The sequence below is a fragment of the Melozone crissalis genome, unplaced genomic scaffold (assembly GCF_028551555.1).
Source record: "Melozone crissalis strain CALT ecotype California unplaced genomic scaffold, PUWL_Pcris_2 ptg000008l_1, whole genome shotgun sequence".
Taxonomy (NCBI): Eukaryota; Metazoa; Chordata; class Aves; order Passeriformes; family Passerellidae; genus Melozone; species Melozone crissalis.
In genome coordinates, this window is record NW_026535786.1 from 18918425 (window position 1) to 18943175 (window position 24751).

Here is a 24751-nt window from a genome sequence, read left to right on the forward strand (position 1 = left end):
CCTCTCACAGTGAGCTCAAAATAACAAGGTGACTGAGGAATTGTCCAAAGCAGCATACAGGATTATTTTCTAAAATACTTTTCAGCATCAATTCTGGTGAAATAAACAATCCTTGGAAGTAGGGGATATTTCTGGAGATTATAAATTTTTAAAAGTTCAGTACAATAAAGTGTTTAGGGAACAGGAGAAAGAGCTCTCTATAAATGATGTCTGCATAGTACCAATGTAGATGGAGTACAAGTCATAATAAAGAAGCATATTGGGCTATTTTGCTCAACTTAAGACAAATAGAAGGAATTCTGTAACATACATGATGTCATAGTGTACAGTGCTATCAGTGCACTGTGGGGTTAAATTTGCGATCTGTCAGTTCCCCAGTGTTATTTGTGCCTTTATGAGCCTTTACAAGCTTATATTCATAAGAATCTTTAAGGATTTAAGGAGAACAAACAAATTCCTTATTCTGTAAGGATTATCATTTCGTATGCCTCCTTAGAAATATAGTGTTTGCACAACTCATTCTCCTTTGACATGATTTGCTTCCCTTATGTGTTCTTGAACTGCACAGAACAAATTTGATGTATCTTTCCTGCCACTCACACTGCCTTATTTAACCATCTCAGTGCTCTGATTTTCCCTCCTTTGTTCAAAACTGCAGTTTATCCCTTTTCAGTAATCTTTTTTGAAAGGTGAGTGACAACAAAAAAAAGTTTGAAACCTCAGTATAACACTACTTACTGTATAGTGCCTGGCTGGGATTAAGATTCTGATCCTATTTCTCCTGGAGTCTTTGCTACTGTGAGCAAATTGGGGGTTTTTTTCCTCCATGATCAACTAGGCCTTTGAAAAAGGAAAACAGTGATTTCTGCCTTACCTTAGAAGTGTACCTGCTGCTTCAGTTTGTTTCATACTTGTATGTACATTATTAAATGAAATGTAAACTCTGATATTAATTGGTCATATATAATGCCAAAGTAAAAGTAATGACCTAAGATTCTTCTTACCTAATTTAGGTTAGAATTTGGGGTGAAAAGCATTAGGTTAGTTTAGGGTTTGGCTTTTTTTTTCAAGCAGTGAGATTTCTACCAGTTGCTTGAATACTAATTTTGTACTTTAACAGATGCCACTATGCAAGTTGTGTTGATCATTTTTCTTTTCGTTTATTTTTAAGACACTATAAATCGCAACACTTGGACAACTTCTCCAATCTCATAGGTAAAAGGTATAAAAAAGCTATTTTTACACAATATACTGATGCCAGCTTCACTAAACGTCTGGAAAATCCTCGTCCCAAGCAAACTGGAATCTTGGGCCCTATTATCAGAGCTCAAATCAATGATAAAGTCAGAGTAAGTAACACAAATACAGAGATTATTTATACTATAATATGCTTTATATTGAGGCAGAGGTACAAAGGAATTAGTTTCATTTTTGTTGTCTTTCAAATAATATAACTAATGTTCTCAATATCGGCCCTGTTAAAAGGTATGATCACAAGTAGCACTGTTTAGCTTGCATTTTTCAGTGTTCCTTCTATAGTTTCCATGATTGTGCTTTATTTTACAACATAAACATGCTTCAGTCACACTCTGTAAAACATGTGTTGACACTGGTCCAAAATGGGAAAGAAGCCCTAGACCTGGGTGGACTTCCTAGGGAATTTGTATGTGAGGCTGAACTTCATGAGCCTCTTGTTTCTTATGCTGATTTTTTTTTCCAGCTGTTTTAGACAAAGGTAATCAGGTTCTATAATCAAATGTTGTTTCATGAGGTTATACCATGAAACTACAAAATATTTGCATTACAAGCTTGTGCTGCCACTTGTCTTTCTGTTGTCATTTAATGATGCATCACAAAGTTCCATAACCTTATCTTCTGTCATTTCCACCATGAGTCTGTGGCTCTGAATTTGAGCTTAGCATGTGCCTTTTTTTCTTTTCTCTTTTTCTCTCCCATTTTTGGGGTTTTTTGGGGGGTTTTGGTTTTTTTGTTTGTTTGTTTGTTTGTTTGTTGTTTTTTTTTAATCCTAATTTTGTCAAGAATAGGCAGGAAATCTTGCCTTTTCCATACTTATCCCCTCTGGGTCTTAGAATCTGGGACAAGCTTTGGTTTGAAATTTTTTTTCTCCAATATTTAAGGTTTTTAAGAACTTCAGTCAGTAGCTTCATATTTCCAGAGACAGTGTGTGCCTAGTAGCTAGAAGAACAAGTGTTCTTTTTAGGCCTTCCATAGCCCAGCTGTAAGCAGCTGAAGTTCACTCCCTGGGGTCTACAAAGTCCAACAGAACGGTAACAGCTTTTATTCTTTGTGTTTATATATCAAACAGTACTTAAGACACTCTTTTGCCTTTCTGGCACTTTCTGGGTGAAAGCCAGGCAAATTCTACTGTAGTGGTGACTTCATTATATATTCAGACAAGGATTTGTTGAATCCTAATTTTTCTTTTCATTTACCTATTAATATAGATTGTATTCAAAAATAAGGCCAGTCGACCCTACAGCATTTATTTCCATGGAGTGACACTTGCAAAGAATGCAGAAGGAGCTGATTATCCTCTGGATCCCACAAGTAAAAAATTTGTGAAATATATTTTTGCATATCACTAACTGTTATGGATGGTTTTGTTACTTTGAAGGAGGTGCTGTGGCTGGGAATGTGCATGACTGGGAGACCTCAATTCTGTTCTCTGCCTCTGCTTACCTGTTGTGTTGCCTTATAGAGAAACCAAGGTATTATCTGCAAAGCAGAGACAAATACCCTCTATTTGTTGTATTAGCTTTCTGTTCTTGTTTGTAATTTTAGAGAGACAAAAGTTCTTGCTGAATTTCAGTTATCTCAAGGTAGCTTTTAATGGCCAAACTACACCAATGACATTAGAAGGTTCAGCTTGATACTAAGTTCTGGCTCTGAGTTTATATCATTACTGTTCTTGTTTTTCCTTAGGCAATGGCACCCAGAGTAGAGGAGTTGAACCAGGGAATACGTACACTTATGAGTGGAAAATTGCTAAAACAGATCAACCCACTGCACAGGATGCACAATGTATTACAAGGCTGTATCACAGTGCTGTAAATACTGAGAGAGATATAGCCTCTGGACTGATTGGCCCACTTCTGATTTGTAAAAGTGAAGCACTGACACAAAAGGGTGTGCAGGTAACTTGTTTGAACAGATTTTGCTCAAATAATGCTATTTATTCTACACTGAATTTAGTTTTACTTCCCTTAGAGAACTGCTCTGTGGAGAGCAGTTAAACCAATAGGCTCCTGTCCTCCTCTAACTGTCCACAGCAGTAAAGGAATTATGTTCTGTGTTTCTTAGCAAGTGCTAAGAAAGGTCAACAAAAGGTCAGCCTGACTTTAAAGTCTATTTCTAGACTTGATAATAAATTTTTCTGCTATTATTATACTTTCATGCTCTGAAGATATTCATCTCTTACTTGGCTCCTTTCTGTAACAGAGACTGCTCCACAGCATCTGACAATCTCAGGTACAATGAATCTAGAACAACCAAAACAGCATGGGAGAGTTCTGGGAGATGGCTTCCCTTTACCAGTTATTGAAATCTTGCTTGGCAAAGATTTAAGGACCACTTGAGAGAAAAAAATGTCAGAAGCTTTGTCAGTTCAAACCAGAAGTCTGGTTCTGTTACAGAGAGCCCAGTCATAAATCATCTGTGTATCACCAGTGCTAGAGGCTCGCTCAGCATTCTACTGCAGGTTGGTTGCAGTAGTAGGATTGAAGTCTGGAGCCTCTACTCCCTTCCACATAACCTTTGGATGACACTTACCAGGACTCTGATGAAACTTATATTGCTTACATAGTAAGAAAGAGATTGTAGAATTGAGTTCTTAATACGTGTGCCTGCTGATAAAATGTAACTATGTTGATTGTCTTTCAGAAAAAGGCAGATGAGGAGCAGCAGGCAATGTTTGCTGTGTTCGATGAAAATAAGAGCTGGTACCTAGAGGATAACATCAAGGAGTACTGCAGCAACCCAGCCACTGTTAAAAGGGATGATCCCAAGTTCTATAACTCAAACATAATGCACAGTGAGTGGAATACTGAGATGAATAATAGGAATGGTTATATGAACCTGAGCACTCGGTGATTGCTTGTTCTCAGAAGTACATGTGACTGGGGAGTCCTCCAGAGAGTCAGTGAACTTCTAACTGTGCCAGGTGGCACTGGACAGAAATAAGAAATGTCATAGAATTAGAAAGGCTGGAAAAGACCTCCAAGATCAAGTCCAGCCTCTCATCTAATACCAGCCTGCCCACTAAAGCATATTGCAGAGTGCCATGTTCACTTCTTTTTTGAACACTCCCAGAGATGATGACTCTGCCACTTCGTTTGGGAGCCTGTTACAATGGTCATCCACTCAGTGAAGAAATTTTTTCCTAATATTCAACCTGAACCTCCCCTGGTGGAGCTTGGGACCCTTTATTTCCCCTTATTTTATTGCTAGCTGCTGAGGGAAAAGGCCTACCCACACCTCGCCACTAGTAGCTAGGCTAGCTCTGGACCCTGAAGCAAAGACAAGGGTTAACTAAATTTTGATGCAGCACCTTGCTGCCAGAGATGGAAATTATCATAGTTTCAGCCCTGTGCCAGTCTCTTTCCAGTGCAAACATGAATCCAGTGCACTGACATCAAAGAACAGGAAGTTTTAAAACAGAAATACTGAAACCACTTTTACTTTGCTTTCCTTTTAGCAATAAATGGCTATGTGTCTGACAGCAGCGAAATCCTTGGATTTTGCCGAGATACTGTGGTTCAGTGGCACTTTTTCAGTGTTGGCACCCATGATGAGGTTGTCTCTGTTCGCCTTGCTGGACACTTTTTTCTGTATCAAGGGAAATACGAGGATACATTGAGCCTTTTCCCCATGAGCGGAGAATCGGTCACAGTGGAAATGGACAATGGTGGTAAGTGGTGGAACTGTAGTGTTTGACAGCTCTTCTAAGACATTATTTAATCTCCAGTCTATAAGGACTTATCTAAATAGGAGAGAAAACTCTTTTGATAAACAGTGCTAGAAAACATTGAAACATTCCCCGGTGCAAGTGATGTGCATGGAGTCTTTCTGGCTACACCAACTTAGCATAACTGGATGCTGTACTGAGGCTCTTTTTGTTGGTGATCTTGTGATTTGGTTTTTTTTCACTTCACAATTAGTACTGGGGTTAGTAATGATAATTTTAAGGCAAGATTCTTCTTGGAAACCGGTGTGACCTCCATTGTATGATTTCCAGGTTTGCCACATTCTTGTCTATTCTGAGCAGTCTAAAATGGGCTGAAACTGTCAAATTCTGCTGGTCATTACTGGGCAAAATGGCTACACCTGACCTTGGGCTTGAAGTCATTCATTAGCAGTAAAGTCTGCCTGCCTGAACCAGGTCACTGGTCTGTGGGATGCATCTCAATATCTAGCTAGAATTAGCACCATGTCTTGGAAGAGGGGGCATCAGAACCCATGTAATCCACATTTAAGGCATTACTTCTAAAAGGACAGCTTCTGTGTCATTGAAGTCTGTGCACTTTGAGTGATCATTCTGAAATCTCTCAAGGTTGAAGTATCCTTATCCCATTTAAAATATCTTACTTTTTAAAAATATATATATTTTATATATTGCACAGCATCAAGACCTTATAACTTAAAAATGTTTAAGTGGCTTGTATTGCTCAAGACTAGAGAATCATTAGAACTCTATTAGACTTTATGGAAACCTCCCCAGTAATAAAGTTGTATTTTTGCTTGATTTTGGTATGCAATCTATTCTTTCCATCCAGAGCATATTTTCTTTGATAAATTTGCTGTTGTTAGAAATCAGGAAAGCTGTGCAGGTCACTTCAAGCTGATCAATACAGGAAGAATTGTATGTGACCTTTTTAAAAAAAAAACCTGTTTCTCAGGGTGTTAGTTCTGTCTATTTTGTCATTTCTACTAGTTCCAAAATCAGGGTGTAACAAGCAAAGAGTTTAATTTGATGTTGTTTAGGGAAACAGATTTTATTTTCTTCTCAGAATATTCTAGTTTCCAATAGAGAACTTACCTTGTAATGAGGTTTTGGAGGAATTATCTTTAAATTAATCAGAAATGCCTCAGATTGGCAGCTTAATAGCTTTTGTCAGATTGGAAATTCAATTTGCTTTATTCTTATTTTACTTATTAAAGATCACCCATGATTCATCCAAAAGCTTTTAAAACACTGTGTATGTCAAATGTTTGCCAGCATTGCCTCACAATGCATTTGCTCTGCTCAGAATGTTCTATCTATGTAGCAGTGCATGTACCAGTAAGGACAGGATAAAATTGAAACTTTATCTTGAGAGGTCTCACTCTTAGATCCAGATCTAAACATAGGATCCTTTCATTTGTTTCTTTCTTTTTCATATCTATCTCTTTCATGGGTTATTTTTGGATCAGGTTCTAGTTACAGCTTAATCTATGGAAAAGAGTTCCATCTCCTAGATGTATTTATATGTGCCCTAATTTGTCTATATTTAATAATTATTTTTCATTGCAGCTCATAAATATCCCAGATAAAGATTAGCAGTCTGCTATAGCAGGTGCTGTAGAAGCAAAACAATTTGCCTTGGCCACTTACATGACAGACAATGTCCAGTCTCATAACACTTTTATTTCAATTGCAGGTACTTGGCTTTTGGCATCCTGGGGCACCCCAGAAATGAGTTATGGCATGAGGCTGAGATTCAGGGACGCAAAGTGTGACTATGAGGAAGATGAAACATTGGATTTTGTGGCTTTAAGTCCCACCAAGACTGAAAGAAAGGCTGTTCCCACCACAGTTGAGCAAGTTGTGCAAGAAAAGGAGGAAAACAAGGAAGAATTGGATTATCAGGATTATCTGGCTTCTGTTTACTCCATCCGAGGCTCAAGAAAGGCAGCAGGTGATGAAGAAAAACAGAATCTTACAGCACTGGCCTGGGAGCAGTACGAAGACATTGATGCCATGAGTTCTGAGGTAGCAGCTGGCTCAGGTCTGACAGCTATAAATAGTAGTGGAACAACAAACAACTCTAAGTTCTTTGAAACTCATATCACTCCTCTTCCCCCAGTCAAGGCTGAAACATTCCAGTCAAATCACACATCAATCACAGCAGAAGAGGATTTATTTTTAGCTACCACAAGTGATGGAGAAGCTGACTTGGTATTTGAGAATAGAAGCCAAAGCAACTATGAAATAGCTCACAGTAACATGTCTGCAGGTGAACACATGCTGAGCAATGGGGGAGGCCCAGTGAATGTTGCAGAAGAGCTTCCAGCTGATGGAAAGGACAGTAAACCTTTTCCAGAAAAATATCAAGAGCAAAGCACGGGAAGAGGAAATTATACTACTAACAAGAAAAGGAAAAGGCGAAGCTCACTGGCCATTAAGTTTTACTCTGTCCAAAAGATGAATGCCCTTCTAAATCATGTCCGAAATAAAAATGTCTCATTTTCTGACAAGACTGATGCACCTCATTTTGTGTATCATACAGAGAACACATCTAATGAAGCCATGGTGGGAACTGGCAAACTGCAAAATGAATATGATGATGATCTGAAAGAGGAGGGAAAGAAGATGGAAAATGCCATGCACACAGTTAACTTGACACTGGATTTGGACCTCATAGTAGGAGAAGGGTCTAATGCATCCAGCCTTTCTGAACCCAGGATATCCAAAGATAAACCAGCCGATGTTTTTTCTTTAGAATATACATTAGACAATACAAGCCCTAATTCCAGCCCTGCTGTAGTGAAGAACTTACTAGAAGCATCATTGCCCGGGGCTGGGAAATATTCATCTAAAATGACTAGTAAGGAATGGAATTTGGTGTCTGCAAAGATGAATCCAGGATTAGAGGCAAGCTTAGATAAATCTGCTGGTGGTAAGTTAAATCATCATGGCAGAAATGGTACAGCATCCATAAATAAGGAAGATATGAAGAAAGATCAAGGGCTCTCACATCTAATGGGGGAAAACCAGAAAGTGAGCCACATTCACCCGACTCAGAAAGGAAAGGAGGGAAACAACAATACCTTGACTTCATCTGGAACCTTCATCAAGATCCGAAGGAGAAAGAAGGAAGATGCAAAAATTACCTACTTGCTGAGCCCAAGGAGTAGAAACTCCAAAAAGCCCAGCAATTCCGTGGCAGGGTTTGGCCGTGCGCTTCAGGGTGGGACCAACCACACAGCAGTGCCATGTTGCGCAGATGCCACCAAGGCAGCCAGTGAGGTCAGCCAGAGTGTGGGTGTGAGCAGAGCCAGGCTCGGAGAGTCGCTGGGGGAAACCCTCACCCCGCGGCAGTTCAGGCCGTCCATCACCATCGGGCTGCCCCGAGCAGACGGAGACTACGAGTATGTGATAGGAGAATCCTACAGCGACGAGAGCTCGGGTGGCGAATACGAGTACCATTATGTGAGCTTTGATGACCCCTACATGACAGACCCCAAGGTGAACATCAGCAGGCAGCGTAACCCTGATGACATTGCTGAGCACTACCTGCGCAGCAGAGGCAATAAGAGGAGATATTACATCGCAGCTGAAGAGGTCTGCTGGAACTATGCAGGATATAAGAAAAGGTTTGCCTAAATCCTTTGCTTTCACTTGGCACACCATCCTGAAATCTCCTTGCAGAATGTTGATTCACATGCTGATAAACTTAAAAGCATCTGTAATGTGCCATCTGATTTCTGACATTTCAATGGCACAAACTTATAAGAATTTTCCACGAGAGACTCACACCCCTTAGAAATGTCAGAGTGAGATTACTATAATCAAGTACAACACAGCTAAGAACTCTTTTTTTTTTTTTAACTCCCTTTTGGAGACTCACTAGTAACAGTCTGCAATACATCAGTTATAAAACTCACTGTGAGAGGTCAAAAGGGAATCTTGCAGCTTGTTTTGTTGTACTTGAATGTTTTACTTTGTGCTTCAGTTCTTGGTACATGTACACAGGACAGAGACCTCCTTGTGCAAAATATTTCCAGGAATTTAATGGACTAACTCATGGAATTTAGAATGGGATGTGCTTATAGGCAAATTAAATCAGTTTCTAGCACTAGCAGGAAATGGTTCTGGTGTCTCAGTTCTCTGTTGGAAAATGGGATAACAGCTCTTTCCAGCTTCACAAGGCTGAAGTATTAAAAAGTACATGAAAGCTGTAAGGTTTTTAACCACACTGGTGACTGCCTTATATTAAGTGTAAAAACAAAGCTGCATAAAGTATTATTGTTGCTCCTGCTGTTTAGAGAAATCAGAAGGTGACTGGATCACAAATCCTAATGCTGAGGGATTTTCTTAAATTTTGATAGGCAAGACTGGCTACTGTGCCACAGCAAAGAATATGTGAGAATATACTGAGAGAAACACTATACTGAAAATTCACTCTCTTAATTGATACAGGTTAGGATCAGTGCTTACCCAAAAAGGCATAGAATTCTTTGTCACTTTTAATCAAAAAGCTGAACCAAAACTTGCCCAACTTTGGATTTTTATCAAAAGCAGCCAAAACAGGAGCAAGAATATTTTCATTATGCAAAGTGAATCTCCAAACATAGATTCTTTCTCAAACTGAATTTCCATTTCATTTGATGGAAATAAAAATAAAACTTTTTCAGTATTCTCCAGGTTTACTCCTACCTCATCTCAGTCCATATAAATGGCACTTGCAAAAATAGCAGAAACAAGACAGTTTCTTTGGGCACTTGAAAAATCAATGCTTAGACCTCTATATCGGTCTCTCCAGAAGTGTTTGTCCTCACCTGGTGTGAGCTGAATAGTTCCAGTGAATTTAAGAGAGCCCATGGCATATCCTCTCAGTGTGTTGAAGAGCTAAACCCCAACATTTCTCCTATGTAACTTATGTTAAATTTCTGGGTTTTGCAAAATTGATAATAAAGCAAGATTTGTGGGTAATTATAATAGCATTTCAGCACTTCTGTTTAAGATCTGAACAACAGTTTGAAGCTGTAAAAGCTTATTTTACCATACCAGTTCTGTGATTCAAAATACAGGTATTATCAGATTAAAATATCTGAGAGACAGTACTGTGTAGGTGATAGGCTCACTACACTCAGCCAAGCTCCAATCCAGATTATTAAGGATAAGAAAAAAAGGAAAACAGAGCTCAGATGGGTTTTGAGAGACTTGTTGGAGTTTTTCAGGGATAGTTTACCAAATGGTTGAGGGATCTCTTATCCAACTGTAGAACTTGAATTGCTTAAACATTGCAAGCCATGATTTTCAGAATCATCTGAAGCTCATTTTGTAGATTCACAGAAGGTTGGAAAACACCTTTAAGACCACTGAGTCCAACCTTTAATCCATTGCCAGGTTGCCATTAACAGCACTGCCAGGTTCACCAATAAACCATGTCCCTAAGAACCACATCCACATATCTTCTAAACACTTCCAGGAACCAAGACTCAACCACTTCCCTGGGCAACCCTTTTGGTAAAAAAAATTTCGCTAATATCCAATCTAAACCTTCCCTGACACAGTTTGAAGCCATTTGAGTGTTTATTCTTTATATTCACAGAATTCTAAAATGTTTCTGCTATATGAGTTCCCAGGTTTCATCAAAGCTAGTATTTCTGATTCCCTCAGAATCAAAGGGATTTTAATTGGGGTTTTCCTTTCAGTGCAATGAGGAATGACAAAACCTGTAAAGATGGCAGCAGACGCAAGGTGATTTTCCAGAGCTACACAGACAGTACCTTTTCAACTCTTCAGGATGAAGATGAATATACAGAACATCTTGGCATCCTGGGACCAGTTATTCGGGCTGAAGTGGACGATGTTATCCTAGTAGGTCAATGTTCTGATTGTGTGTGCAGGATAAGATACTTACAGTGGTCTTGGAATATGACAGAATGGATCTAAAAATGACACAAATTTTTAAAAGATGATGGAGGGGAAACAGTTTTCAAAGCTAGAAATATTACTGTGAACTTGTAAGCACTGTGATGTGTTTCTTTGAAACACATCTTTTTTCACTCCTGTCCACAGCAAATTAAATTCTGTTGTTCTTTGTTTCCCAGCATTAAATACTGGCTCATTTGTCTACTGTAAAATAAGATTTAGGTTTAGTGTTAATGAAAAATTAGTTGTCTAAACTTAAAAATTAGTACATGTGTGTTCAAGATTAATATATACTTTTTGGGAAAATATATCATTTCCTCTAAATAGTTTTGCTGTGTAAATGTGCAGGATTTTGTTAGAACTGTCAATAAGGATGAAGAGGAACCATATCCCTGGATACACTGTGGTATATTTGCATTAGGAAGCACACTGCTTCCTAATTTCCCTTCTCTCATCCTTCTTCATACAGTCTTCCAACACACAGGGATGGACTTAAATAGGGAGGATAGATCTCAGTGCTTTCTGCTTATTTCAGTAGGAGTGGTGTGCAACAGGAAGTCACCAAGCCATGTTTAAATCATGAGTAAGAGAAGAAAAAGCTGTTGTAGCTTGGGAGTGATATTCTCTAATGGGAGGTAACTATGTAGTCCCCCTGTCCTGGTGTTTCTCTGGGAGAAGTGGGAAGCACTGATTTCAGCAAGAATGGTACATACAGAAGTCTAGAGTTACTGGATTGCAACAACTGCAACAAAGCATGAGAGGTAGAATCTCCCCATTTCCCTGCTGGCAGTAACTAAGCAGCTCCAGGTATGAGGGGCTGCAGTCAATGTCCTGGGAGCTTCGATTGGTGGAAGACAGGGAGTTAGGCTCATGATTTTTCAGAAAACTACCTGTATCAAAGGTGGAGACTCTGCATGGAGATGCATGGAGATCAAAAGCTCTATCTGCTGGCTTTTCCATGTACAACATAGTCTGTAATCTTTATGCAAAAGATGGTTTGACCTGGTTTGAGGTCATGGGAGTGTAATGTGGGGGGACTTCGGTGTAGGCCTGAGTTTGCTGAACAGAATTTATTTTTGATTTTTTAGGTTCATTTTAAGAATCTGGCATCCAGACCATATTCCCTCCATGCCCATGGAGTCCTCTATGAAAAGTCCTCTGAGGGAAGCGTTTATGATGATGAATCTACTGCTTGGTTTAAGGAAGATGAAGTTCAGCCAAATAACAGCTACATATATGTATGGTATGCAAACCAGCGATCGGGCCCTGTGCAGTCAGGAGCAGCTTGTCGGTCCTGGGTCTACTACTCTGATTTAAACCTGGTAAGGGAATGGAAATAGAAGGGGTGGTGTTGCTGGGGTTGATCACAGAATCATAGAAACAGTTGTGTTGGGAAGCATCACCAGAGATCATCCAGTCCACCACTGCAGCTCAAGCAGAGTCGGCTAGAGTAGTTTGTCCAGAGCCAATGTTCAGCTGGGTATTGAATATTTTTTGGAATGATGCATGGCTGTAGAAGTGCAAGCTGCAGGACATGTTTTTTGATAGCTGTCCTTTCTTTCGGGCTCAGATGTTCCCACCTGACATTTAATGTCTTGCACTCAGTTACAGCAGGACATAAAGTATGGAAGAACTTGAAGTGGGCAGCTCTGGTAAGACTGAGCAGGGAAGAATAAAGATAGAAGGGAGCAGTAATTCTGGGACCTACTTTAGATTTTTAGGGGCTGATGCATTCCTGCAGAATGCTATGGGGTTTTTATTACCTCTTTTTGGAAATCCACTTTTACCTCTAATATGAGTTTATTACCTTCTAGGAGAAAGACATTCAGTCTGGTTTGATTGGGCCTATACTGATCTGTGAAAAAGGAACCTTCAGCAAATCAAACAGCAGCAGGACATATACACGAGACTTCTTCTTGCTTTTTATGGTCTTTGATGAAGAGAAAAGCTGGTACTTTGACAAACATTCTGGAAAGCCTTGTAATGAGAAGACACAAGAAATGCAGCAATGCCACAAATTCTATGGTACCTATTTCATTTTGCCATATATGCAGTTTACTGTGGTAGAGGGAAAGATGTCAGGGGAAGTATCTCAGCTCATGGTCCTTTTCAAAATGTATAAATCCCCCACATTAGTTATGTGAATTTTTTTGTTATCCATTGTACCCATAGTAGTCATGGTTTTACATGTAAAAATTATCAGTGATAGGAAATTTGCTATTAAAATGAAGAAAGAAACTGGACTGAAACTTTCAAAAGAAAACTTCTCTCTTGTATTTGCATATATATTCCCCCCTATTTAAAGAAAAAAAGAAACAAAGAAGTCTTCTTTGCAATAAGAAGCTAGTACCCTGACAACTTCTTGCAAGAAGTTTTAAAATATTTTAATAATTTGACCTATCAGGTAGTTCTGTTGAGGAATTTGAATCAACTGTATAACAGCCCTTCATACACCCCTCTGTGGATATAGAGGTATTTCAGTTGTGCCTTTGGAAATGGGAGCTTCAGAAAGAGTTTTGGATAGCTGTCCTTTCTTTTGGGCCTGATATTCCCATCTTACGTTTAAATATTTTTGTTCTTCTGGCTGCCATGTGTTGCTACCAAGCTGTGCTCAAATCTTCTGGTGAGGTCCCTGGATTTTCTGAATTGACTTACACCATAAAGTGTGTTGCACTTTAAATTGGAAAAAACTATGTTTTCCCCAAGTACATTGCTTCATTAAATATGTTGCTAATTTCAATAATTACTTTCTAGCACTTTGAGACCGGTTTTGTGAGCAGTTTTCCTGACTAACAATCTTTTTTTTTTCAGCCATTAATGGGATTACCTACAATTTGCAAGGCTTGAGGATGTATGAAGGTGAAACAGTCCGATGGCACTTGCTGAATATGGGTGGCCCAAAAGACATTCATGTTGTTCATTTTCATGGACAGACTTTCATAGAACAAGGAGAGCCAGAGCATCAGCTTGGTACATACACTCTCCTCCCAGGTAAGCATCAGAGCAGGGTAAGTTCAAAGGGGTGACCTCTGAAGTCTGTCATTATCATATCGGTTTAAAGGTCTCCATATGGTGAGTTTGGGGGTTTTAATGTCCAGGTAAGTGATACAGAGCAGAAAGAAGAAATGTGAGCCCCAGGAGAATTCTTACTCTCTCTCCAGGGAGAAATAGGCTGTAAGTTTTCATTAGACTGCAGGATGAAGTCCTTTGCCCCATCAGTGTCAGCAGTACCAGTGTGCAATAACAGCACTTATGAAGCCTGTGTTGCCAGCTACAAGAATTCAAGGGAGAAAAAAAAAAGACAACAAGGAGATCAAAATAATGGGACTGGCTTGGAAAACTAGGAGTTTTAGTGAACATTAGGGGTAGTTTATTCAATATTTTATTTCCTTATTTTTAAAGTAGTGCTTTTAATTGGGAAATCTACATATTTTTGTTTAAATGAGAATCAGAATTAGCTGGAATTACCTGAAGAATTGTCTGCAGCAACTAGGAGTATAAGAAAAGCAATGAGAACATGTCCTGTGCTTTCTAAAAAGGGCATCAAGCAACTGAAACCATACCTACTTCCTGCTCAATCCTTGGCACTCCTAGGGCATGAAGAAAGTGAGGGGAGGGCCCATACTTCTAATATTCCTGCTTCTACTATTGGCTTCTTTACATCCTTCTCATTATTGGAACAACACACTGGCACAGCAGGAGTAAGAATCATAACCAGCATCACAGACTTAAAATCCATGCATTATGTAATAAACACTGTTCACTACACTGTTCAGCACTGTAGTTAATGTGCAGATATGTTATGTTCAGGCAACCAAGGTTTTGTACTTTGCACCATCAGCAAAGGTTGGGTTTTGATCTGGCTACTTGATTGGCTACAATCTCAGTCTCCAGCCAGAACTAGCTTGCTAAGAAGAAAAATCACTGAGATAGTGGAAGTTACTGCCCTCATTGCAATGGGTATTTAAATTTTCTGGATTAGGTCATAGGAAGGTCTTTGGTTTAAAATTCAGCCTCACTGACATCAGCCTTGTAATGCAAATGTTTCTGATACATTTCATTTCCTTTTTTCAAGGCTCATTTAGAACAATTGAAATGAAACCACAGAGACCTGGCTGGTGGCTTTTAGACACTGAAGTGGGGGAATACCAGCAAGCAGGAATGCAGACATCCTATTTGGTTATAGAGAAAGGTATGAACTACAGTGGTTTTTGGCTGGGAAAGTCAAGCTATGAAGTCTTCTCTACCCTTTCAGGATCATTAAAAATAAATTTGGGAGATTGTTCTGCAAAAATTGTAGGAAATTATCCACATTCAAGGACATGGTGGAGTTACTGTAAATTTGTTACAGAAGAAAAATTTTTAGCTTCCAGCAATGATAGCTTTTAATTATTTAGCACACTACCTTAATTCCTCTAGCATGCTAGCCTTGAATTTGAGGTTTCCCTATAGTGACCAGTAGATTAATCTGCTGAGAGAAATTGCAGAGATTAATTTAGACTTCTTTGGGAAAAGAGTGATGTTATAGAATTACTAGGTAATAATAACAATTATTATAATTAATAGTGAACTAGAATTACACTATTGTCCTGAGTGATGCTGTCTCACATTTCACCAGAATATATATTGGAATAGTCCTCATTTTCTTTAACAACAAACTTACTGTGCTCCCTTCAGAGTGCAGGATTCCAATGGGCCTGGCAAGTGGGGTTATACTCGATTCGCAGATTGATGCTTCACATCACATAGGTGAGTTTATCCCTGAAAAGGTCCCTGAACACCCCCAGCAAAGTGTTGCAGTTCTGTCTTGTTTTGGCTTCTCTGATGGTCTTTGAAGATCAGTTCAGCAGCAATCAGCTCTCAGGCTAAAAGTCTCTCCAGTGCTGCAAGCAGAGACAGGGAGTTCTGTTAGGTAACCATCATTATTGTATTTGAAGTATCACAGATCTGCTATCAGTGTCACAAGATTGAAAGTCAGGGAGTGCTCTGTCTGTGGCCTGCTGGGTGATCAGGAACAAACCCAGCATTCTTTTTGTTCCTTGGATTCCCTGCTTGAAAATAACACCAAGCGTTCAAAAAGCTTTTGAGATTTGAGTGTGGTATGAGATACGCAAGGACAAAATATATCTGTTATGAAAGACTTGGGAACCCTGGCATCCAGAGCAATTACAGAGTCCTTAATTTGTCAAGTTTATCTGTGGTACAAAAGTGGGATCATTACTTAGAGACTTTTCTTAGCATTTTACACAGTGTCAAATCAAGGCGTACAGCATCCTTTCCCTTGAAATAAAAAATAAGTTACTTATTCTGTAAAACCCAATTTTTTGTGGATTTTCTTTCTTTGTTTCCTTATAGAGTGTTATGAAAGCTTGAAAGCTGTTTTGTAATATATATTCTATACCAATTTTTAACTTGAAAACCTTGTTATACAGAGGGGAGCTCTCTCCCATGAATGTAGAGCACATTTTGTATCTGATCCTGCTGGGGGCCAAAACTTGTTTAGCAAACTCTAGACCCTGGTTCCAAATTAACAGACAGTATATTACATAAAAGGTTATTATTTTAGTCATTTTGCCAACTTTAAAGCTTTGCAGGGTACAGATGCTGACCGTGTCCAAATTAGCCTAGATTATGGTTTTAGATCTCTTGTTTGTATTTTTTTGTCTTTTTTTTTCTTATCCTATGGGTAGGGGTGGGAAATTGCACACTCAAAGCTAATAACAGCCTCAGTTTGTTTTTTCAATGCCTCTTAAAATTCTTGCTTTATTCATATTTTCCATCTAGACTATTGGGAACCTAAGTTAGCCCGATTAAATAATTATGGAACATACAATGCTTGGAGTACTACAATGGAGGAAGAACTGCCTTGGATCCAGGTAAAGTATAATATCACTGAGTTGTGATTTTCCTATAGCTTATTTTAGAAGGTCAGGCTGCTCCGGTCACTGAGAAGGCTGTTGGAGAAGACTGAAAGATGTGGCAAGATTGTTGATGCCATTAAATGTTCTTCCCTGGGGTAACTCAGTCTCTGCTGCTGTTGAGGCTCATTGACTGGACAGTTACCCTCACAATTTAGATTGTAACCATTTTGTAGGTAAATGGAGTAATTCTTTCTGCTACTTTATTTTTCCTTTGTCTGTCTAATAGTACATATTTCTATGTTTGTGTTTAAGTGATCATTTAACATGTAATATCCTCAAGCCTTCATTCAGATAGTTTTTTGCTTTTTCTGCTGCTGTCCCACTTGACAGAGCTCAGTTGTCTTCACTTAGGGAAACTAAGCTTATAATTATGACTTCAAGCTCTATATCATTCAATCACCTTACTTCTGTGTTTTTTCTGCCATCCCAATGACTTTTGCACTACACAGCCAGTTTGCACCCAAATTTGGGGAGAATAGCTGATTTCTTACAAATCTCATTAAAATTGGTTGGAAGACAAGAGAGACTCAAGTTCAGCAGGTGGCTGTTGTGTTTGACTTGCAAACATTTGACATACTGGCAAGTTAGTGAAAGTGGAGTACAGGGAGAAGGTTGGGAGATCTGATGTAAAACTGGAAATATCATTGGGAAGAGAAAGAATTTAACAGGGGGCTGTGGTGGTGGGAAGCTGAAGTTACTGCAGTGAACCATGCCGAGGTGTGGTGTGGAGAGCACGTCCCAGAGAATGAGTTTCACTGCTGACAGGCACACCTTCCAGATTTGTTTTTATGTGCTAAGTGCTTAGATATGGTATCAGCAGGAATGGTGGCTTTTCAGCACTTCAGAATGTCATATGCCTTTCTGCAGCCTAGGTATCTAAAATTAGAGGTAGCTTCTAAAAGTGTGAGCCTTTAATTTCTCTGTGCTCCTTGACCTATCTGTAAAATGGGGCAGGGGGGCGGAATTGTGTCTACCACAGACACACAGATATTTTTGAGGTGTCTTTGTGGTGTCGTGCTGAACCCTGTAAAATGGCCTCTGAAATTAAATGCACACACAAAAACACAAATGAAATGAGACAGCATTCATTTGATAGATCTCTGATAGATATTCTGGTATCTATTATTCCTTTAGAGAAAGTAAATTCTGTGCTGTGCATATTAAAGTGCCGAAGAATTGTATGGCTTTTGCTGTATATTATTATTGACTTTATAAACACTCTTTGCTGTTCCTAGGTGGACTTTCGAAGACAGGTTTTGCTCACTGGGATACAGACACAGGGAGCCAAGCAGTTTTTTAAGTCCTTGTACATCCAGAAGTATTTTCTTGTTTACAGCAAAGACAAACGGACATGGAACACCTTCAAAGGAGACAGCTCGCCAACAGGAAAGGTCTGTCTGTGCCATGGGGCTTGCAACAACCTAGGCAGTGTCACTGAGGGATGTCTTATTTAATGTTAAGTGAGTCTTATTTAATGTTAAGGAAGAGTGGAAAAATGATGGCCTTTGGAGCCTTAATAGGTACACCTGGAAGCCCCAAAGGGCATTTACCAAACTAATGAAATTCAGACTAGAAGACAAATAGTAAGGTGAAACACTACCTGGACTGGGGTTTGGATTGGCCTTGAGACCTTGACTGTGTGGAGTCTGGTTTTCTCACAGGCATCTCTCCCTACTATTATTTCCTAAGCCCGTGGCAGCTTTTTTGAAGAAAGCAGGAAGCTGAACTAAAAATCAGGCCTTTACCTCATTTGGGATTAGATTCTGCTTCTCATCCCTTCCTTTGATCTGTCCCAGCAGCTGAATATTGAACTGATTTGCCTGCAGAAGGCCTGTGTGGTTGTGTGCTGAAAGAGGTTCATCTTACACCCACCTGCTCCAGCCCTATCTATTACAGCTGCCTTCAATTTACACTGAGGTTTCTGTGATAAAACTCCCAGATTGAAAGCCTGTTGTCTTTACCTCTTTCCTCATGCATTTTTATAGACTTACATAAAAAAAAAAGGTTGCTGATTTAAACTGAGGCCCTCAGACACTTCCAAATATGCTAAGATGGGACCATGAGATATTTCAAGTGGCCCTGCAACATAGGGTGTGCTATCACTGTGGATGGGGCTAAGGGTATAAAAAAGATTACATTTGTAACAGAGCAGGCTTTCAGCCTCCAAATTTGTGTTTGCATTAAATTAAGTATGTGGGATTTTTTTTTTCTTTTGAACAGATTTTTGACGGTAATTCCAATGCCTATGACATAAAAGAGAACATCATTGATCCCCCTATTATTGCTAGGTACATCAGAATCTACCCCACTGAGGTCTACAACAGGCCTACTCTTCGCATGGAACTTCTGGGCTGTGAAGTAGATGGTAAGAATTGGTCAGTTGCTTCCATTCTGGCAAATATTTTACCTAATACTTAAAATGAAGCTTAAACTGTGGGTCTTCTCCATTCCAACATTGTTGCTTTTGCTGTGGCCAATTGAGTGTAGTGGAGATGACACAGTGCTCCTCTCAACAGGCTGCTCTTTGCCACTTGGAATGGAAAGTGGAGAGATCAAGAATACCCAGATAACAGCCTCATCTGCAAAGACATCCTGGTTTAGCACATGGGATGCTTCACTTGCTCGTCTCAATCAGAATGGAAAGATAAATGCCTGGCGAGCCAAGGTAACAAGAGAAAAACAGTGAATGCAAGGGCAGCTGGTTAAATAAACTGGTGCTGCCTGTGTGGTCATGGTGCTTCCTGCATGCTCTGTCCAGTGCTGAGTGTGACAGGTCACTTCACAACCATCCTTTGGGAAGAGCACCACTCAACTCTTCAGCAGAAATTTGTTGAGCCTCTGGCAACAGCAGTGAAATACCTTGAGAGATGGATGCTCTCCTCTGGGCCACAGTCTGCAGTCTGTGGGAATAACCTGTTTAATTTCAGGAGATTAGTGCAATTTGAATATTTGTTTCAAAGGGGTTTAGGAAACCCGTTCTGGGTTGGCTTATAGGCAGTGCAGCCTAGTGGATCTGGGGGTGAGTGATCTTCAGCAAGTTGTGTGAGCTTCTGTGTCTTTGAAATGGAGCTGCATTTCATCACAAAGCACCTTGAGATTTGATCAAAGCTGCTCTTTTGTATAAGCATTTGGTATTAGTATTAAGTATTAGGTTTTAACCCTGGAGGTAAATCTCTGTTATATTTCATTATGTATTGGAAATTAAAGTGTAAATCTTCAGACTCCAAACATACTACCTGTAGTAAGGAAGTTAATTATATAGGTCACTAAGAATGCTTGTGACTTCCCTCAGCTTTATTCTTCTTTGATACAGTTTTGATGCATTTTGATACAGTTTTAACTATCTGTAAACATGATTTTCACTTAAGCAAATACAGACATTTACATATTTGCTAATTCACAAATTTTCATCTCAATTGTAGTTTAATGACAACCAACAGTGGCTGCAAATTGACCTACTCACTGTTAAGAAGATCACTGCTATTGCTACGCAGGGCGTAACATCCATGTCAGCTGAAAACTTTGTGAAAACCTATGTTCTTCTGTACAGCAATGAAGGCTTTGAGTGGAAATCCTACACAGAGGGTTCAAGCTCAATGCCAAAGGTATCACTGTCAGCCCAGGCAATTGAACTGTTTTGTTGTTTTGAAGTGAATTGAATTGTTTGGTTTTAGGTGCTGGACACAGTCAAGGCTCAAAGGCAGAATGCCAAGCCAAATTGATATTCTCACTGGACTGTAAAGTGCTAGGGAGCTGGGGTTACTACAGATAATGTCACAGTATCCATCTGATTTTAGTGATCATGATTAATCATAATAAAAGGAATGAACGCTCTATCTACAGAGAATGCAGCCAATATTGTGATTAAAGAAGCTGACACTGTTTGTAAAGGAGAACATTTAGTTTGAATGCACAAGGACATTTAATTTGAGTGAATAATGGATTCCCCAGGGCCTCTTTTATTTTTTTTTATTTCTGCCCTGATTTTTTAAGTGAAATTAATGTTAGTAAGCAGTATCGCTGTAGCAGAGCTGGGGAACTTCAGGTACCCACAGAGCAGACACAGTACTTTGTATTTTTTCCTGTATTACCTTACACCAACCTAATCCACAAAGGCAATTAGCAGGGGTGAAATAAGGGGAGTTTGTGGGTTTGGTCAATTAGAAATTAGAATGGCAAATTTTCTGGTGGAGATGGAAACAGAGGCTGTTTAATCCATTCAGACTCAGCTATTGCTGGCCTGAACTACTTTTAACCCAGCACATTAGGAAGAGATTTGTTGTGGTCTTGTTTAAAACCAGAAATGAGCCACCCTGGGTGTGACTAATACAACGGCTGGGAACTGTTGTAAAGAGAAAATGCAGGGTTTTTTTCAAATGGCACCTTTTTACTAATTGTGTTTGTGTATTTGCAGGTTTTCCTGGGTAATGCAAACAGCAATGAGCACGTCAAGAATTTTTTTAACCCACCCATCCTGTCCAGGTTCATCCGCATTGTTCCAAAAACATGGTACCGTGGGATTGCCCTTCGGGTAGAACTCTATGGCTGTGATTTTGGTGGAGGTCTGGCTGCAAAAAGGACTGATGAGTCTGGGAGCTCTTAACCTGCCAGCAGTCATCATGCAGAACAACCTGTTTGTCTAGAAACCCTTAAAACAGTCACACTTAGTAGTTTGGATATGTGCTTTGTCAAAGGAACATAATGTTTTACTAGCAGGATTGAGAGATTTCTCTGGCATGTGTTTCATTCCTACAAATACACACTTTAGAAAACAGCTTATTTTCTCTGAGAAAATCTCTTTTCCGCTTCTTTTCTCTGGAAGAAATAGTAGTCCCTTCTGATTAGTATTATCATTTCTTCATGATAACCAGTACTCTGTCTTACTTTTTATTTAATTTTAAGTCCTAAACCCCTAGGAATGGAGACTCTGGCCTTGATCCTGAGCCCTGGCTATCTCCATTTTGAAATGCTTTTGCAGCACAGATGAGGAATAGAAAGCTATAGCAGGTGGATGTTCTCCATACATAAGGCTGAGAGGGAAAACCAGTGCTGATCTGGAGATGTGGAGCTGCATTCCAGCAGTACCTTGGTGAGAAATGATTGTAGGGGTGGCCTCTCCTCCACATGTCTTTTGCCTGCACTGTGGCAAAGATAGGACATGTCTCAGCATTAAGGTATGTCCAGCCCCTTCTCAGAGAATGTGTGCTGGCATTGTTGGTTTGGTTCTTGCATACCCAGCACACTTGAATGGTGTAGATTTCACAGAATTCATCTTCAGTGCCCTGGAAAGAGAAACGGGGGTCAGCAGTGCCTTTCCATCCCAGAAACAAGAAGGGAAGTGATTTAACCTGACAGGTGATGGAACAGCAATGGGAGAACCAAAACAAGAATTCAGAACTCCTGATGCTTAGTCCCATATACACTTTTAGACTGTTGGGACAGGGAGCTCCCTTGATGAGGAAAGCTTTGAGAACTGCAGCTCTTCAGTGGCAGTACAGCCTGGGGGTGGCAGAGGAGGATTAGATGAAACTGGGTAACAGAAACAGCTTCATCTTCTCTTACAATTTAACAGCATTTTTACTAATGGAAATACTCATGTGCATAGATTTTACATGGATATTTCCCAGGATAACACATCTGAAAATAGATACACAGTCCATAAACTCATTATTCCAGCAGAATTTTAACTAAGCTTTCAGTAGTGTTCTGGACTTTTATCCTTTATATTGCTTATTTGCAGCACTTCACTTATCACACTAGGTACCATTCAGCAGGCTGGATTTTTAAAGTAATTTGTCTTTGAACCTTGAATGGTGTTAGCCAGTTTTATTTCAGTAGTTTTTCATTTCTTTCTCATACAGAACATGCATTTTAAAGAGAAGGTATAGAACAGGAATGAAAAACGTGTAAAAAACTAAACAAATATTTTCTTCTGGTTTTTCTTCTTTTTTTACTATGTCACAAACTGTTGTAATTTTCCACTGGAAAATAAAGCTAATATTGTTGCATGAAAGGATCAAAATTTTGTTTTGTATATTTGCCTCTACAGTAGTAGTTCTAGTAATAGTGAAAGTATGCAACAGGAAAGTAAAATTTTCAGTGCCAATTAGAAATAATTTCAAATGGTGAAACAGTGTGAGTATTTCCTCCATCTTTAAAGGTTGGTTTCTTAGTATTTTGTAATTGTGCTTAGTTTATTTTTGTTTGACACCACCATGAAATTCTAACACAAGCCATATTCACTAAAAAAAGAAAGACATGTAAACTTTGGAATGAGGTTTTACCTTGGAAAACAGTCGATAAATGCTTGCTAACTTCAGCAGGACTAAGTTTTTATGCGATAACTATGAAATTATTTTTTAGAAGGCAGTGATCTTTAATGTTCTAAATAAGTAATTAGTTCTTTATATATACACATATAAACACACACATGTCTAATTCTGTGTAAAGTTACATAACTGCAAAACTGATTGCAGGAGCATGACTCAGTCCATCTGCATCAATTTTACAAGTTGAAGTTCTGCTTCTGCTTACTAATGAACTGTACTTTTGTTAGCTGGGGTCAGATGTCCTGCTTGCCTTTCCTCTCCAGCCCCTTGTCCTTCCCCAGCCTGAGCAGAGAGGTAAAAAGCAAAGGCCTTGACACCGTGCAGACGCTGTTCAGTGCCCCTAAAACACCCCTGTGTTGTGAACACTGCCCTAGTGACAAATCTAAGCCACAACACCCTTTGGGCAGCTGTGATGGAAATTAACCCCATTCCAGTGGTGTTCCAGCCTGCCCAGTAGAGCAGGGATGTCTGGGCCCTGTGCCACCTCAGACATGAGACCATTGCTGATAACAAAATGTTCCCTTGCACAGCTGCGTAAGATAAGAGCTACAACAAATAGCAAAAGTCCAAACCAGTCACTAATGTGCCAGACTCTTACATACAGTAAGGCAAAAAGCATAAACGGCTGCCAATAACAGCTAGAAATTCTACTTAGCACACTCTGATCAGGGGTGTTATCTCAAAATCCTCTTGTCTCACATGGGACACCAAAAAGGACTGCAGTGGGTTGGCCTCAGCTGGCAGCTAAGTCCTCATTCAGTCACTTGATGGCTTTCTCCTGGCAGGCTGGGGGAGAGGATTGGAAGAGCAAAAGAGAGGAAACTTGCAGGTTGATATTAAGGCAGTTTGATAAGCAAATCAAAGCTGCAGATGCAAGTAAGGCACAATAAGGAATTCATTTGCCACTTCTCATCAACAGGCACGTGTTCAGCTGCTTCTAGGCAAGCAGGGCCTTGACATACCTGGCAGTTGCTTGGGAAGACAAAGACCAAAAGTCTGAACATTCCCCCTTCATCCTTCTCCTTTCCCCCTGCCTTTCCTGCTGAGCACAATGTCACACAGTCTGGCATATTACACCCCCTGGTCAGCTGTGTCCTCTCTCAGCCTCTTGTGCAGCCCCAGCCTTCTCACGGTGGGGAAAAGAAAAGGCCTTGGTGCTGAGCAAACACTGCCAGTACCAGCTAAAACAATGTGTGTTATCAGTGCTCGTTTAGTCAAAAAACCAAAGCACAGCACTATACACACTGCTGTGAAGAAAATTAACTCTATCCTAGCTGAACCCCATACACAAAGCATTTTAATTTTATTAAGCAGCCATCTTAGATTGAAGTTGCCAAGGCTTTTGAAAATCTATAGTTAAACCAGTCAGTTCTGCAGAGCCTTTTACACACTGTGGAATGAAATTCTGTGTATGTTGGGATTATTTGCAAAATACACATGGAGAGCAAGAATTCCTGCAGTTTTCTCAGAGACTAAAGATGTACGTGACAGCATGAAGGTTAACAAACAAACTCTAGGACTGAGGGAGAAATGCGGTGCCAAAGTTCAGAGTAATACAGGAAATAATTTCTTCACAAATCTGGATGGATGCCTTCACACTGGCCTTTGATCCAAAGGTCCAAAGA

General features: G+C 39.6%; 1 protein-coding gene across 1 annotated transcript in view; it reads left to right on the forward strand.

Moving 5' to 3' along the window:
* F5 (coagulation factor V) overlaps positions 1 to 22807 on the forward strand; it is a 34805-nt gene extending 11998 nt beyond the window's left edge. The window contains exons 8-25 of the mRNA XM_054269871.1: positions 1172 to 1349; positions 2466 to 2568; positions 2944 to 3155; positions 3901 to 4051; positions 4715 to 4927; positions 6657 to 8592; positions 10657 to 10822; positions 11965 to 12198; positions 12691 to 12901; positions 13688 to 13867; positions 14952 to 15068; positions 15554 to 15625; positions 16661 to 16752; positions 18033 to 18188; positions 19018 to 19162; positions 19314 to 19462; positions 20220 to 20402; positions 21212 to 22807. Coding sequence (XP_054125846.1) covers positions 1172 to 1349; positions 2466 to 2568; positions 2944 to 3155; positions 3901 to 4051; positions 4715 to 4927; positions 6657 to 8592; positions 10657 to 10822; positions 11965 to 12198; positions 12691 to 12901; positions 13688 to 13867; positions 14952 to 15068; positions 15554 to 15625; positions 16661 to 16752; positions 18033 to 18188; positions 19018 to 19162; positions 19314 to 19462; positions 20220 to 20402; positions 21212 to 21400 — 4687 coding nt within the window. The 3' untranslated portion in view covers positions 21401 to 22807. The remainder of the gene's footprint in view (positions 1 to 1171; positions 1350 to 2465; positions 2569 to 2943; positions 3156 to 3900; positions 4052 to 4714; positions 4928 to 6656; positions 8593 to 10656; positions 10823 to 11964; positions 12199 to 12690; positions 12902 to 13687; positions 13868 to 14951; positions 15069 to 15553; positions 15626 to 16660; positions 16753 to 18032; positions 18189 to 19017; positions 19163 to 19313; positions 19463 to 20219; positions 20403 to 21211) is intronic.
* Positions 22808 to 24751: the final 1944 nt, after the last annotated feature.